This window comes from Nipponia nippon, unplaced genomic scaffold, assembly GCF_047370975.1.
Source record: "Nipponia nippon isolate SJK-2023a ecotype South Korea unplaced genomic scaffold, ASM4737097v1 scaffold_4, whole genome shotgun sequence".
NCBI lineage: Eukaryota > Metazoa > Chordata > Aves > Pelecaniformes > Threskiornithidae > Nipponia > Nipponia nippon.
The window spans coordinates 81416430-81433271 of NW_028262358.1; the positions used below are offsets into that span (position 1 = coordinate 81416430).

General features: G+C 38.8%; 1 protein-coding gene across 18 annotated transcripts in view; it reads left to right on the plus strand.

Annotated features, from left to right (window-relative positions):
* FBXL4 (F-box and leucine rich repeat protein 4) overlaps positions 1–16842 on the plus strand; it is a 70658-nt gene that overhangs the window by 4232 nt on the left and 49584 nt on the right. For 5 of the 18 annotated variants that reach the window (XM_087773721.1, XM_087773722.1, XM_087773723.1 and 2 more), the window contains 4 exons: positions 1721–1892; positions 2700–3289; positions 11025–11057; positions 12643–12988. In XM_087773721.1, coding sequence (XP_087629847.1) covers positions 2781–3289; positions 11025–11057; positions 12643–12988 — 888 coding nt within the window. In that variant the 5' untranslated portion in view covers positions 1721–1892; positions 2700–2780. Of the gene's footprint in view, positions 1–471; positions 534–570; positions 1402–1720; positions 1893–2699; positions 3290–3721; positions 3807–11024; positions 11058–12642; positions 12989–16842 lie in introns of those variants that run through there. The other 13 variants (XM_087773724.1, XM_087773726.1, XM_087773725.1 and 10 more) reach the window with 7 other exon arrangements.

A 16842-nucleotide genomic window follows, 5' to 3' on the forward strand; every position in this document is an offset into this window, starting at 1 on the left:
TGATCTTGAAGTACTCCAGCTGAATGATTCTTAAAATTGAGCTCTGTAAAGCCATCATTTCCATGGAGCAGCCTTCAAACCATGTTAATCAGTGAAATTTTGAGTTAGAAGCTGGTGTATATGCTGGTCTACACATGATTCCAGGCTTGACAGCAGGAAGTTTGTTGAAGCTTTATGTCTGTTGGCATATTCTGTAAATAGATTTTTCTTTTTAAGAGGGAAAAATCCAGAAGGGGAATGGATTTGTAATCTTCACTTCCATCTTAGAGCAGCTCCACGCTGAAAAGATAAAATAACAATTTTCAATTTGGAGGAGTTTTTTTTCTTTTTTGTTTTTTTGGGTGTTTGTTTTTTTTTTTTTAAGGAGGAGAGATTGGGGGTTGCGCTGTTTTTTTCCCAGGGCCTTTTCTAAAAGGTGGTTCGACAGGATGTTTGGGGGAAATGTGACGTTATTGGGTTTTGGCATTCCAGGAGAGCTTGAAGGGGATCCAGCATGTCGTCTTATGCATTCCCTTCTGCACCGAATGGCAAGAGTAAGTCATGTTGTTGACAGCTATGTCAACATGTGAAACTGAATGAAGGACAGGAACTAAACAAAAAGCTAATAATAGAAGAGGCAAGAAAGTGAGAAGTGAACGCTTCGTTAGTAAACTTTCTCGCTGTCACGAGTAAGAGGGTCAAATAGTCCAGCCTGTCCTTATCTGTTACCACAAGCGCCTTTTTGTTGGCAACGTTCAAGCAGAAGAGAGTTGTTTGTACATCTGTATGCGTTTTGTGAGTATGGGAAACAAGCAATTTACCTAAGAAACACTCACAGTGGATTTATATAGAGGCATGCAAAAGTAATTTTGTTTTGTCTCCACTTGTTTAATTATTTACCCTACTTGAAGCTTATGCTTCCAAAAACTTTATAAAGTATGGTCTCACTTGTACCCATTGCAAACATTAAATGTGTGGTTTGTCTGCCAGGCAATGTGAGGCATCGTGTTAGTTGTTTGATGCTTCTTCTGCAATGGAAGAGTCACCTCTGTTGGTTCAGTGATTGCCACAGTATGTGTACTGCGGTAAACTAACCGGCAACTCCAGTACAGGCTGTTGAAGAAACATTCATTCTATTTTGAGACATGCTTAGTCATCCTGTTTTGGCCTCTAACAGGTTATGGGCATTACTCCTTATTTCGTAATCAAACTGATAAACGAGTTAATTGGAAGGCCAGTTTGTAAGAAACAGTTTGCGGTACTGGAGGATGTGAATTCTGGAGTGCTGTGTTATTGCCCAGTTGTGTTGCGTACTGCTAGCAGAAATCAGAGAATACGTTCCACGTTTCGTTGTGTGTTGGTAAACGTAACAGTTTATATGACGCAGGTATGGAGCGGCTGCTAAATATGGGACAAGCATATGTAAGAGGATCTTTATTAGTAGGGAATATGATACAGGCCTCCTGTGTCCTGAAGGCAACATTCAGCTATAAATATTTCTTCACTGTTGTAAATAGGAAAGTTTACTAAAGAGACTTACCTTTAATTTGGCTTTTTCTAATTGTTAAACCTGCTTGTTTGTTTTACTTGTGATTTGGTGTAGGCTGTGCAAAGCACGTCGGTGTCCTTAATTATTAGTATGTTTTGTGTTGATTTTTTAGGTGGCCTGGCAGTATGCAGATCTAGTACATTTTGTGTTTAGCTGAATTGTTACATAAATGAAAATATTTTCTCTTGTCAGAAGTAAAATGCTTTCTATGGGGACTTCTGCTTCTGATGCCAGGACTCTCTTGAAGACTTACTTTGTTGCTTGGCTTAAAGGAAGATGATGTCGTTAATGAATTCTGAGCATCCTTCAGGAGGCTGGTGACCCTTCTGTCATTGGTGAATGCTGTCATGGACAACTTCAAAGGGTAAAGACAGTATTTTTGTGAGTCTGTTTCAGGCTAGTGCTCTGATATAGGAAGTGGTGGGTTAAGTTTTTGGTTTAGATTAACTGGCCAAAGCTCGCTCTTCTCACTCTTAAAACCATTGACAAATTATGGGAACAAATTAGAGGAAACAATTCGCTGGAGTAGCTGTCCAGCTTTCTGTATGAGCTGTCTTTGAAGGGTGTATTTACTCTCCAGATTATAATATAATATAGAGATGCTTGAGCTAGCTTTAAATGAACTAATTTGGGTCTGGGAGCAGTCTTACTGCAAAATATAAGCAGTGAAATAACTTGGGTTTTGTTGAGCTCTATACTGCTGCAGCGTGACTAGGTACCTCAGTACTTTGTTTAAAAGTCGGTTTTAGTTTAAGTATTTCAAAACTGTATTATGGATAATTTTAGCAGTACCTTCAGATACTCTTCTACAGTTGTTTACTGCAAGGGCCAGATTTCATTTCATACTGGATTTCATTTCCATAAGTCAGTGCAAGATTTTTTTCTCTTAGTAAATCCCTGAAAATAATGCTTAATTTAACCATTAGTCTTTTTGTTGCTTGAGTGCTAGTTTTGGCTAATGTTTCTTCATAGTCGTCTCTTTTTTTAAACACAGTAAATGGGAAGCCACACTTAGTAGCCTCCAACTAAATAACTGTCTTCCAATAAAATGTAATAGTTTATTAATGTTTTAGTAGCAATACTTCGTTTAAGAGGATATTCAAAAGAGTACAGTTTGCTTTTTGAAGAATGTTTTATCTGCTCACTATGTTTATTCATTCTGTTTTATCAGCTCTTTTCCAAAACACCACAAGCAGTTAATGCACCTTATAAAGGACTCCTGACCTTTCACATCTTCCTGAGCCGTATCTAGATGTCACCGGTGTTTCCCATGTTAACAGTTCTGAGCATGTTTTACTATATGTGCCTTCGGCGCCGAGCTAGGACAGCGACGAGAGGAGAAATGAACAGCCGGAGGGCTATTGAATCAAACACCCGAGCCTTACCTATCAATGTTGAAATAGTTCAGTATGCCAAAGAAGTGTTGGATTTCAGCTCTCACTACGGTAGTGAAAACAGCATGTCATATACCATGTGGAATTTAGCAGGTATTCCAAACGTGTACCCTAGTTCTGGTGACTTTACTCAGACTGCCGTCTTTCGAACTTACGGCACCTGGTGGGATCGTTGCCCTAGTGCTCGGCTGCCGTTCAAGAGGACGCCACCCACCTTCTGTAGCCAGGACTATGTGGAACTCGCTTTTGAGGAACCAGTTTATCCCACTGCAGTGCACATTCTGGAAACGTATCATCCTGGAGCTGTAGTCAGGATTTTGGCATGCTCTGCAAATCCTTACTCACAAAATCCACCAGCTGAAGTAAGGTAATTTTTTTTTCTCCTTTATGGTTTCCCGTGAGATGTTAAATGCTACAAATAATGCTGTTTAGCAAACTTTACTTCCTAATATTTCTGTGTTTTGTATCTGACCCACTAACACTTTCTTTATTTCTGCATGTTTTTAAAACTGTAGTGACATGTTTTTATAGCAGCTTCAGAGATGTGGATTTTTTTTGTAGGAATTAATGCAGATCCTAATACCAGATTTAATTTGTTTAATGATAGTTTTTGTGTTGGAATTTTTATGAGCAATAATTATTATTTATGTACAAAAATCACTTTTGAAATGGTAGTTCTGAGTTCTTCTCTTTCTCCAATAAGAAGAGCAAATTGTGTAGAAGAGGCTGAGGATTCACAGTTGCTGTATCATCCTGCTTCAAGTAGCCATAAACTCTTTCTTCTCTCTGCATGCTTTAGGTTGTATGTCTAGTACAATCAGGCACTATAACTGTTCATATGGAAATGAGGCCAAAACCAGAGGCACTGAACAGTTGGACAAAAGGTGATGCCATTTGTCTGATCTTTATTTTTGGTCTGATCAAAGGGTGTGAGCCAAACTTCATTTTTTCATTTGCTTCATAGACTAAAAGAAGCTGGTTTGATCCTCTTGGTTTTCCTCATAGTAGGAACTCCTGATGAAATTCCAGTTAGGGGAGGGGGCAGGAAGATGGGGACCTGGGGGATGCTAAGATCATAAAGAAAAACACTGTGTATGAGGTGTGAAGCTCTTAGTGAGGAAGTGGGGAAATAGAAATGGAAGGGTACAGGTAAAAGCACATAGTGCAGAAAAACATTGGGAAAAGCTGTCAGTGTAGTCAATCAAAGTATTCTGTATACATCAAAAAGAGATTAAATGATACCAAACCCATAAAGGAAAGGAGAACTGATAGCAGAAAGACAAAATGTATCCTGCAGAAAATAATGTGCCAACAAATACTGTATTCCTTTAAAATGCACGCTTTGGCGCTATAAGCAGTGTTAAATTGGATGCCGGGTGTTTTTTCCGTGACCTGCCTTTTACAGGTACAGCTAAAAAGCATATTTCTAGGTCTAACTTAGTATCCCATGCTTCCTAATACTAGGCCATTGATGTTTATTCAAAGCAGCTAGAAAATCATCAGGTGTCATGTTAATATATTCAAAATTCCCAATTAATATATTTTGTGTGATTCTGTCATCTACTGTTGTTTAGTGCAGTTGTTTGTTTTACAGCTTTCTAATGATAATGATAATACTGGATAGCTCTAAAGTAAACATCCGAATTCAAGGAACAGTGATAGGTCAAACTAATAATAATAGGCCGCCTAACTTCAGAAGTAGGAGTGCGTTTGGCACTGTAATGCAGAACTTATTTATAGGATGGTATGTAGTGAAGGCAGCTTTTAAGACTTTTGAACTTAGAACCTAATGTGAAATGACTTTTGGCCAATTACTCTGTGAACTTTCATTTTACTTTTTTATTTTATGATGTAGATTTTACTTCTTTATTTTATGATGTAGCACAGATTTATGTAGAGATTATTTCTGTAACTGTTGATAATACTGCGTTAGAGTAAGAGTAAGATAGTGTGCTGCAGGGCAATACAAGGATATAATTCTGAGTAATAAGCTAATGCTACTTTATAAAAATGTCTGTTTAGGTTTTGGTTCTTAAAACAATACACTTTTTTTAGTTTTGTGTAAAGACCAAGAAGTGTTGAAGGAAAGCTCAAGAAATGTTGACTGAAGGAGCTATTTAGTAAGGTGCACTAAAAAGAAGAGAAAATTGTTCAGAGAGCTGAAAGGAGATGGAAGTGAAAATACTAATAAAACTTTTTGGGATGTGCTTTATGACTCTTCTTGGCGTGTGGCCAGAGTGGGAGCTCAGACTTTCCCTTCTTCATAAAAAGGATGAAGTTTCTGCAGGACCCTGCTTTTTAATTTGTAGGAAGGAGTATCTTCTGTTCTGCCTACCTAGGTTAACAACATTTTTGATTAGAAGAAGGTTGTCTCAGGGAGCCTGTGAACCAGTTGACTGTGCTGCATCTTCAGTACTTGCCAATCTTGATGCTAGAGAAGTGTTAGAGGGGCTTTTTTTTTTTTGTTTTGGCTTACCTTTCCTCAGCAGGACTTGTCTGTTCAGAGCTGCACATGTGGTTTGTCTCCTTCTTTCTTCTGAAAGGGACAAACATGATGAGGTATGCAGTATTTTTTCTCTGTTCATTTGCTCACCTTTATGAAGGGAATACGAAGAGCTGCAAGAACGTGGTCTCTTCTGCTTCAGTTCTTGGTTCCTTGTTTTCACTTCCAAAAATTCTCTGAGGTGTCAACTAAGAATTATTTTTTTGAAGGTGGAATGCTGCAGATAATCTCAGGTGATTCTGTGTTTAGCTGATGTTTTGGACTTGGAGAACTGCCATACTATTTTCTTCGGTTAAAAAAGGCCATGTCCCAGTTACTCGAAGGGCACTTAGAACCTTGTTTTCCTCTTCTGACTATTTTGATACTCAATTTTAAATCACCTTATTACCTAAAAACCTTGAAGTGCTGCTTTGTTTTATCTGCTGGCTCTGGATCTGTTTCTTTTTGAACACCAGTGTAGAAAGGTTCCTTTTCACCAGTTCTTACTTTGATATGAAAAGAAGGCCAAATTAACGGTGGAGTCAAAACTGTTGAGAGGAAAAAGTCTGTTGAGACTTGTTTAAATGTTATGCTTAGTGGATTATACTAGTCCAGCTGAGTAATCTTTTTTTTTTCTCCTTGTTTAATATTTAAAACATCAGCTCACCCAAGACACTGCTGTGTGCAAAAGCTTCTAACCTATAACAGGCTCTGTAAGGACTTGGTGTACCACAGTCCCTACTCAAGAGGACTTTATATATTCTTGTAAAAAAATGGCTGTAGCCCACATAGTTGGCCAATGTGTTGCTCTGTTGCTCACTTTGTGCTTCAGTTGCATGAAAAAACGACTTATGCAGGTGTTCAGAAAAAGGTCTTTAGTCATATTCCTCTGTTGCTGGTGCACTGAATACTGCTGTCAGTTACAGCTTTGTATGACACTAAGATCAGCTTTATTCGGAGTCTTTTTAAAGGTAGGATCAGCTTTTTGTGGAATGGGAATAAGCATTTATTTTTCAGAATGGAATGTAATTGTTCCTAAATAATTCTAATGCTTAAAACACAACGGTTAATTTGAAGCTTTTCATTATGGTTTAACCAGCTTCCAGCAATTTGAGGATTCTCTATCCTCTCATATCTTTTGCTGCTTTAAACACAGAAGACATTACATCACTCTCCTCTGCATAAAACAATTTTTAAAAATTATAAATGTCAGAGAAACTGCTGTCTTTATACATGGAGACCTTTTATGCTTTTCATTAGTGCCACTCACACCTTGGCTGGTGAGAAGTGTTTGGTAATTTCTTAAACTATGCTAACATATGTTAGTATCCACGTACAGATTTGTTACGTGAATTATCTGAGTGCAGAAAATCCATACAAAAATTAATAATCTGAGATTAAGGGAATATTGTAGCGTGTAGTCTGTTTTTACGTGGTGCAGAAATCCCTCCCTATTTTGTATTGTGTTGTGCTATGGTGGTTATACTAGTGTAGCCTCGAGGTTTTGTACTGTGGTGCACATTCTGTGTACTTAGGGTTTGGTGACAGCGACGGGTCCCTCTTCGGCCAGTGGAAGAGGCAGAGCTCCACACAGGTGTGATGGGGACACTGCAGCTGACACTGGCGTGAGCCGAACCCAACCAAGAGAATGTTCTTTGTTTCTCATAGTGTATTAGATTGATGGATAAGATATAGCTAGCTTCTGTGATGAGGAAAATGTTTTCTTTCCTGTTTTTTTTTTTTCCCTCGTCATTTACGCAGAAGGCTTACTCTTGGCGATTCCCTAATGAGTTCTTTGGTTTCAGCCCTTTTGAAACATTTTGATACACCTAATAGTGAGCTGCTGTCAGACAGGAAGGGTTCGTGTGTGTTTAAATGGGAGCTTTCACGTCAGAAATAATTTTTTTCAGAAGTTTTTCAACTTCTTCCTTTTAAAAAAATAACTTTGCTTTTTATATTTGGAATATAAAAGAAAAAATTCGTCCCTGTTCTTCTTCTGTCGTGGTCTTTTTTTAACTTAATTTGACAGTTTCTCTTATCTGATGTACGTTATAGTGACACCACATATTCATGTGCTTTTATAAAAGCTCAAACCCAGAGATTCCTAACTAGTCTGGGATGTGTGGCCATGCTTGGGGTGATGTTTCATAGCATATGTCCTTACCGCTCTACAATGATTGCTTCTTTAGTAGATTGGAGATTGTTTTGTGATTACTTTTTTCTTGTTTTCCACAGAAAGTGTGACACTGATTAGGTTGTTTCTCACAGGTGAGATACCATGATCACTTGACTGGCTGGGAGCAGTTGCACTCTGCCTTGTGTGTTCCTGCCGTTTATTTCTATTTAGTTTCTTCCATGTTGTTTTGAATTTTGCTAGATGCTCTTTTGAGCAAAATTCTGAGTTTGATTTGTAAATGAACAGCTTGGCTCAATATCTCGTAGCTCAGCTGTGTTTGCTGCATGTGAGGTTCCTTTCTCCTTCTGAAGGTCGTGAAGACTGTAGAGGCAGAAACTGCTGCAACCAGGGGAGCAGGCTAAGGAAGATGGACAAAAAAGGCTCCCTCCTTCCATTAGGAAGTTCATTGTATTTAGGCAATATGATGCTAATCCAGATGGGAATGTTGCAGATTTGTTTGCTGGCAGCCAGGATAGGGATCAAAATGTTTGATGAGAAAAAAAAATCCCCCCTTCTGATAAAGGGAGTGAAACCATAAAGGCAGTGTACTGAATGTAAAATATCGTGAGTCTCTTGCTTGTAGAGAGTGGCATTCAGATGGTTCTTTTGTTCCCTGTGAATCTCAGATGAAGGCACCCAAAACACTGCTGATACCATCACCACGTCAGAGTGTGATAAGGGACCTTCAGGGCTGTATCTCACCTCTGTGTAATGCACAAGTTCTAGCCATTTGCATCCTTACTTATAACTTGTTTTGACATCTTCAGGGAAACAGCTTTTTCTTGTCCAGATGACTGTCATAGAAGAATGTATTCTGGATTCATGGGACACAGTCATTTTTGAGAAACCCATAAAAAGTTCATGAGGACAGGGCAGTTGAAATATCTTTTACTATTTTAAGTGCCCTGAGTGTTCTTGGAGTCCTGTCTCCTCTCTCTGGTATTTCAGAATTGAACTCTCAAAGTAGAAATGACAATCTGCTGCATATTCCCCCATAGTAATTAGACTGCTGTGAACTCTGCTTATCACCTTGATCTGAATGGTTCTAAAACTGTTCTCATGATCAGTCGTCCCTGCCTTCTGTATTTACAAACTCACAGCTGTGGCCAGTGCTGCACTTTCCAGGTTACGTTGAACCTAGTGTGATGAAGCATCGCTGGCATGTTAGCAGGTAGGAGACGTTTTCTTGTAGGTAGCCTACAGATTATTTACGGAGCACTCTTGGATAAGAGCAGATGGGGATGTATTACAATTGCATATCGTTATTATAATTGTTTCAGAAGTTGCAGTTTCAGCAAAGGTGTGGTCATATTATTCTCTGAGTTTCCTTATGTTCTCCTTGTTGGTTGATCTGAAACTTTCCCTTCTTTTGGCTTTTAACACAGCTATAAGTTTCTTGGGATGGGGCATTTATTTTTTGTGCTTGAATCGCACATAGTGCTTTCTTCATTTTCCATACCAATCTCAATTTTATAATGCAAGAAATCTCAGCAGATTGCAGGCAAAGTTTAATCTCGTCTCACTGGTGAGAAATCTGATTACTTTTCCTAGGACTCACTTCTCCAAAGAATCTTTATTATATATTTTCTTCAGAAGTAACCAGGTCTACTCAGGCATCACCTTAGCCATTAAAAAGCTTTCCAACAGCATTAGGTCAACAAAAAATTAAACAAGCATTAAATATGTGCTCCCATTTGACGCACACCTTGCAAGTATGTTTCTCAGCCTAAAAATCACTAGACTCTATTTTCCTTCACGGTGAGGGAAGGAGAATGGGAATTTCTTTTTTTTTTACCACATAGGTGTATGGAGTCTTTAGTATCAGAAATTTGAGCAGAATGAGTTCCTGGCTGTCTTCATGAGGTAGAAATCTAATGGGAGAACTGAGTCCATTAAAGCTGAAAGGAAAAACTTCACTTGAAGTCCTTATTTTTTTCAATCACTAGAGAAAATAATACAGATGTTATTGCCTCTCATTCAGGCTTTCATGGCAAAGACTGAGGTTTTCTAGCACATTGCTGATGAAACCTTCTTATCAAAGCACTCTCATTGCAACATCTTCGATCAGCTGCTACTGTATATCTGCAAGACTTGAGGATGAACAATGTCCTACCTTCAGTCATTTAATTCTGCTTGATTTTTTGAGAGCTACCTAATTAATTCAAAGGGGGAGGGGAAATTCCTTTGACTTCTTTACAGGTATTTGTTGAGATTCAATTTCTCTTTGTTTTGGGTTAAGTAGTTTATTGAGCAACTTAAGCTTGGAACAAATGCAGGCAACCTCTATTAGGGAAGCTGATCTTGGTATGCACCCTCAAACCAGGACTGACTGTCAAAATGCCTTTCTTCTGAAGGATTTTGAAATGGATGACCATAACAAAAAAATGCTCCAGAACAGAAGAAATGCGGTTCTTACTGAAGCCTCTTGGAACATTAGACTTTTTTGATCCATTTCCAACTGTGGAGTCTTCACTCCCATTCAGATTACATGTAGCCCATTTGAGTGTCAAAGTGCTGATCCTAGACGAAGAGACCACTTCCAGTTGCAGTAACGGGTGTATTAAGAGTATGCCTACACTCAGGAAGAATTTACCAACCCTGACTCAGAGCAATTGCTATGGCCTGTTCTTGTGTGTGGTGCCACCAAGGCAGAGAGGAACATCAAATCAACCTGATAGACTTGAGGTTTTCCAACAGCTAACTCCTTTAAAGTTAGATTGGTGGGCTGTTATTGAAAAGAAAACAGTATGACAAGGACAGTGGAAAATAGTCACCGGTCTTGTTGTTCATCAGCACTTGGTATGTCATGTGGAGTTTGACAAGATTGTAAAGTCATGCTGTGTGTCTTTCCTTTTCTCTAGTTTATTATAAAGACTGGAAACTAGAGACACTGCTTGCTGAAGGAGGTTATTGCTCTGCAATTTGATGAACCTAGACTTCCAGATGCATTATTTTTTTCCAGAGCTCTGCTATTGCCAGATAATCCTCTCTCCGGGGCACCAAAGGAGAAGTCAATAACTGACATACATTCTGTTAAAAGTTGATGGTCCAGCGTGTGCTAAATTAGTGAAAAAATAGCCTTGCGTTTCCCTAAGGATAATTTGAGTGGGTATATGAAAGTGTCTAAGCAAAATGTCACATGGTGATCTGATGTGCTCAAGAAAGGTCATGAGCATTGCCAACATTAAGTATTTGCTTAGGGAATCGACCTGTGTGAGAGGGCGTGACAGTGGGACTACATCTGTTGCTTTTTGCCATGAGTTGACGTTCATTTCCTAAATGAATGAAATCTTAGTAATAACTCTGTCTTATAAGAACTGTTAACCTTACAGTAGAGTTGTCCACTCTCCTACGTTGGTACTTTCTGATGTGCCATATATTCGCCAGTCCTGCATATTTGTTTTTAGTTCATGACTTCTTTTTTTTTTTTTTTTCCTTTGACAGAAGACTTCTGCAGGCCTCCCATTCTGCTGTAAGGTATTTGTGGAGAGCAGCATGATGTAGGATAGGAAAGTTTATCTGTGCACACCTGAAAATGTCCATTGTGAAATGGAAGTTTCAGCCGATACGGATTATTTTTCCTATCCTTGAAATAGTAGCAAATATCAAGCTTCTAAGCCTTATTTATACCATATGCTATGTTTTAATGAAAGTCCTTACTTATGTTTTACTTTCTGTCATGATGGACAAAGTTTAAGCATTTGGTTCTGGAAAATAAAGCATGTTTGATTTTTTTTTTTAAATTAATTTCTTTTCCCCCCGTGTTCTGCAGTATATGTCGGTGTTGAGCAATACTTGTAAGTTCAGAGTAGTGGTATCTGGCAGGGAAAGCCGAGATGCTGAGATACTAGGGAGCAGATACAGCGTTTCTGAGACGCGTGTGGCATGACAAGTAGCCTGAGAGAAATCCTTGAAGGTGGGACTAGAGCAATTGGAAAGAGATGGAGTAGATGTGGAAGTGTTTGGCTTATGCACACGGGATGCAGAGATCGCTGTAAGCGTACTGTCAAGGGGAGTAGCAGCAGTGACTGCTGGAGGCTTCCTTCTTTAGGAATTAACTAGACTTGAGAGAGGAAAAGGTGGGCATCAGTGACTAAAGGACCTCTCAAATCCATTCACTGGATGAGGACCCATGCAGATGTAAAGAGCATGTCTCTGTTTTCAGGCCTTTTGGCAAGTTTGGGAGCACTGAAGCCCTAATGAATATAAGACTTGATTCTCCAGATTACTCAGTTGGCACCAGGTTTCACTGTCATTTACTGGAGGAGATTTGAGGTCTGTGTGTGAAAGTAAGGATGCATGTATGGAAGTTCTGTGTGTGCCCTGAACCTCCTTCTGTCACTGGACCAAAGTGGAGAAAAATTTTTCAGTTTAGCAGTTTGGAAATGCTAATGTTTTTTGCAAAGGACCCTTTAAAAATGACTTGAAGATGCTATTTTCTTTGGTAATTTGACAGTGAATTACTTTTAAAAGGAATATTTTGCTTGCCTAGACAGATAAACGAAGTGAAGTTTAGATTTTTTTTTTTTTAATAATTTGAAATGCTGCAATTTGAACGGGTTTGATATTAGAGTCTGAGCTGTAGATTTTTCTTTTTTTTTTTTTTTTTTGTGAAAACCTCTTGTGGGAAATGAGAGGTCATCTGACTGTATATTTAGATTACATGGCAAGACTGTTCCCTGCATACTTACACTAACATGCTATCCTTGTGAGACATCTGCAATCCATTTGTTGCAATTACCTTACCTTTGAGATGTTAGAACAACTTGTGCGTGAATAACAGTACTTTTAACACAAGTGCATGACTATGAGTATGCAGCTTGTTTTGTTAGTTAGCAATGCAGAGAAAATACGCTAAGGTCATGAATTAGTGTGCCCTGTTAAATTCATCCTGAGGATATTTACCAAATCTAGGGAAAACATTTTCATTGTCTTTTCAACCATGTTTCTCACTTGTTAAGTACTTCTGACAGAGAATCAGTCTTACTGTGTTCAAAGTTACTAAAGCAATTCCTGATTTTAATCCCTATACTGTCTGTGTGTGCAATTTTTTCTTTCACAGATGGGAAATCCTTTGGTCCGAGGCACCTACAAAGGTGAATGGTCCTCAGGCTCGGCAATTCACACCTTGTATCAAACAGATAAACTTTCCCACAAACTTAATCCGACTGGAAGTGAACAGCTCTCTTCTGGACTATTACACTGAATTGGATGCAGTAGTACTACACGGTGTGAAAGAGAGACCTGTGCTTTCACTTAAGACTTCCATGATTGATATGAACGATATTGATGAAGATGAGGATGAAGAAAAATATGGCTGTGGAATGGACACCCTTAATAAACAGTTCAGCATTGTTACCCTCAGGGAATGGCCGACAAACGGATATTTTGATAAACTGCCTTATGAGGTAAGAAAAGCATGTTTATACTCAATGTATGTGTCTTGATCATTAAGGGTGCAAAGGTGCTTTACGGGGTACTGGTCAAGATTGTTGTTTTTTCCAGTACTTTTAGTCTTCATGCTTGAAGAAGAAAATACATAAAAGAGATACGAAAAAATCAAATCAAGATCTGGAAGTGGAAGTAGTTTGTAATAGGCTAGAATTTTCCTTTCCTGTAATCTCTCTTACAAAAACCCAGAACTTTGTTTTGAAACTGCCATAATACTTTCACATTATTATGAAATAAGCTTCTTCCATCCATCTAGGTTTTGAATCATGGTGCCAGTAAAAAGTGTTATAGCTGGACTTCTGTACACTGTCTTGTTTTGATGTTTGCTGCTTTTTATCCTATCATTAGCACAGAAAACAGTTGTGAAGAAACTACTCCTTTCAGATCCCCTGGCAGTGGGGCAGTTGCAAGTGTGGTCGGAGTCAGTGCAGATAAATATTTTCTTCCCTGTAATTTCCAATATAATGAGATTGTGAAGTATGATTGCTGAATATGGGGTGCAGGCCAGGAAATTCTCAGTGGGATGTAGCCGTTTATGGAGGCTAGTACCCTAGCTAGAGTACGAACTGAGAGATGAAATAATTGTCTTCACCTCTCCTGAAATAAACCAGGTTTGCCCATAGTGGAAAGGAGCCTTTACTTGCCGGTCAGACCTCTGGACTTGGGCAGAGACATGATTGTTCCTGCTCTTCAGTGTACTGCAGTCTGGCAAAAGAAACAAGTGTTTGTTTACTGCAGTAACTCATCAAATGCTCAGACTGCTTGTGGCTTGAATCAGACTCGCTTTGGAAAGTGAAGGGCGGACGGTGAGACGTGCTGTCACTGATTGCAGGGCACTTTCAGAAATATGTGATCTAATCAAATAGTATTTTGGTTTTCTCACATCTTTTTGTCTGTAAGTACCCCAGTTCCACACATGAAGGCCATGGTTTGGGTGACCGTGTGCCCCAGTAACCTGCAGAAGTTTGCTGTGCTTCTAAAGAGGAAAGAGAGAGGAAGAGAATGTAACAACTCTCTCCATTTTTCTCCCGTGTATTTATCTTCTCTTTTTAAGTCTTCTCCGGTTCTTGAGTTTGGTGGGGTTTTTTTGTTGTTGCTCCAGTGGAATAATAAATGAGGATACTAATGTCATCCTGAGTTAGCTCTAGTGGTGGGTGTGTGTTTTCCCCAGAGTCAATATAGTGTTTAATATATTTTACTGTTGGTGTTTGTATATCAGTACTGAAGTAAAGAAAGTCCTTTGCATATGCAAAGGTGCAGTTGATTCCAGAACATCTTAAAATGTATAACTGTTTGAAAGTTTCAAAACTGTCTTGGTTTTAGTCATTCAAATAAATTGTAGAGAAAACTTGATTTAAATCTAGGAAGTCTTGTTCGAAAAGGGTGGATAAATTGATTTGTAGTATAAGTAGACGACCAGAGAGATTGATTAATCTCTTTTCTGTTCCACATGGCTATACATATTAAGATTATATTTTAGGAAGTTTTTGTGTAGTCCTGTTACTCCTATGAACTTCTGCCTTCATGTACTTTATTATGCTTTTCTGTTTGTGTACCAGCTTCCTTTTTTATCCATTTTTTAACATGTTTGGCTTCATGAATGCATTTATATGGTCTATCAATACCAAGCACATTTTTTTTTCTTCTGCTTTAATATAAAGAAACTGAAAATATGGGTGGAATATTTATCAGAAAACTACAAAAGACTATTTCTGGACTGGTTTTGTGACAGCAGAAATCCCAGTCTCCTACTTTCTTGGTCCAGCTGGAAGGTTTGGGTATCAGAACAACAAAAATGTTGTGCTTTGTGGTATGACAATTTTTTATCGCATCAGATATGGGATTAGTACTCTGCATGCTGTCTTCAAGACTGACAAGTGTCAGATTTTTCTGGGAAGTGTTCGAACCTTGTAATGATGAAGTAAGGCAACTGCTGACTCCTTCCAGTTTTGGTTGATACATTACATGAAAAATCGTATCTTTTCATACGTTCATGTTGGTTGCGAACGTGTAACTGTCCTCAGTCTTCATACATATGCCTATTCTTTATTTGAGCTGTTTCAGGTTTTTTCATACTACCCTCCATAATTCACAAAATACAGAGGCTGAATGGTCTTCTGTGCTAATCTTAAAGTAGGCAGCAGTTCCTCCAGCCTTTGTGTTGCCTTTGTTGTCTTTCTGAAACTTCCATAGACTGTCCTTTCATAGATTGTGTTGTTCCTCAAAATGGCATTAGGAATGGCTTGCTGCAGCGTGAGCTCTAAAAACATTGTAAAAGTCTAGATTGCTCTTGCCAACAAAAGAGAAAAATGCTCCTGGGGCACAGACTTCGTTAGAAGAAAGCGTGAAATCTTGGATGAACTGGGTGAGACAATTTTCCTTCCCTGCTCATGGACGGTGTTAACCAGCCCTTAGTAGCTGTGAAGTACTTGTGCTGTCATCTGTTCTCCAGAATTACCTTAAAATTGAGGAAGGATTTTCTAGGAGACATTTCATGTCCTTATCTTTCTTCCCAGTTATCTTTGACTAACTTGTGCTGTTTGTAAAGTGGAAGGAGTAAGGCCTTAGTCTTAGTTGGCTTTCCAGGAATGCTTGAGACCTGATGGCCCAGAGAAGTTAAAAGCCTCTGAGAAAGGTGAGGAATACCTGCCACACCATACCTGTGGTGCAGTTTGAGACTCACCAAGATGTGCCAGGTACCGAGAATCTAACTTTTGTTCTCCAGAGAGGAGAGTCAGGAGAAAGCCTGTGTGCTGCAGTTCAAAAGATTTTTTTTTTTTTTTATATATATATATATATATATAAATTTTGATATAAAAAGATATAAATGACATCTTTGTCAATCCTTGAAGCCAGTTTTTCCTAAAGCTGCCTACAAGATTTATGAGCTGTTCATGTCTACTGGGGAAGTGAATTTCACCGCTAAATGTGGATTTGGCACCTATGTTCCAGGAAAACGGGTCTTGAATATAAGATCTGCATCCCTTAAATGATACTTAAATAGAAGAGTCAGAGCAATAAGCAAGAGCATTTTTAAGTGTCATACACTTTTTTTTCCCTCAACAGTAAACTTCTTACATCTTTCCGGAACAAATATTTGTAGGCTTTCAGATAATCAGCAAGATTTTGTGCCTCTATTTGGAAAGAGAAACTCATGAGGGTCTTCAAAGCTGTCTTAACAGCTAATAAGCATATGGCACAAGATTCCCTTCAGCTAATGGCCGATATACTGCCAGTTGCTATAGCAGACTAGCTTCTGAGCAATGGGACATGGAGAAGATCTCTCCAGCTGTAGTCCTCCTGGAGTCTGGATTATTTGATTGTGCAGTCTGTCGGTAGGATCCTTTTCTGTTCTTTGAATCAAGAAGGGGCTTAAGACCTTTACAGCCTTTCGTTGCTGAGAGGATCAGAGCCTATAGGTTGCCGATGTAAAGCACCCCATACCAAGACACGTTATGTGCGTAGAATAAAGAAAAGGGAGACTTAAATGGTTGTATATTGGAAAGTGGATCTTGCAACTGTTTCACATGTGTTCACGTGCGCTGTTAAATGTGCTTGCACCAGCAAATGCATACTATAGATAGGATTGTGGAACTAGGAACTGTGTTTTTTTAAACTATGTTGAGGAATGTCAAAAGCCCTAGAATACCATCTTCTCCTTCCTGCCTTCTCTCTTTGCCTTATCCTTTGTCCTTTATCTGAGCGTGTCTTACTATCAATTCTAATTAATTAGGGTCTAAGCTGTGGCAGCTCTAGCTGCAGAATGAAAAAATCGCAAGTCATTCATTTGCGTGTTTCCGAATGAGTGGTT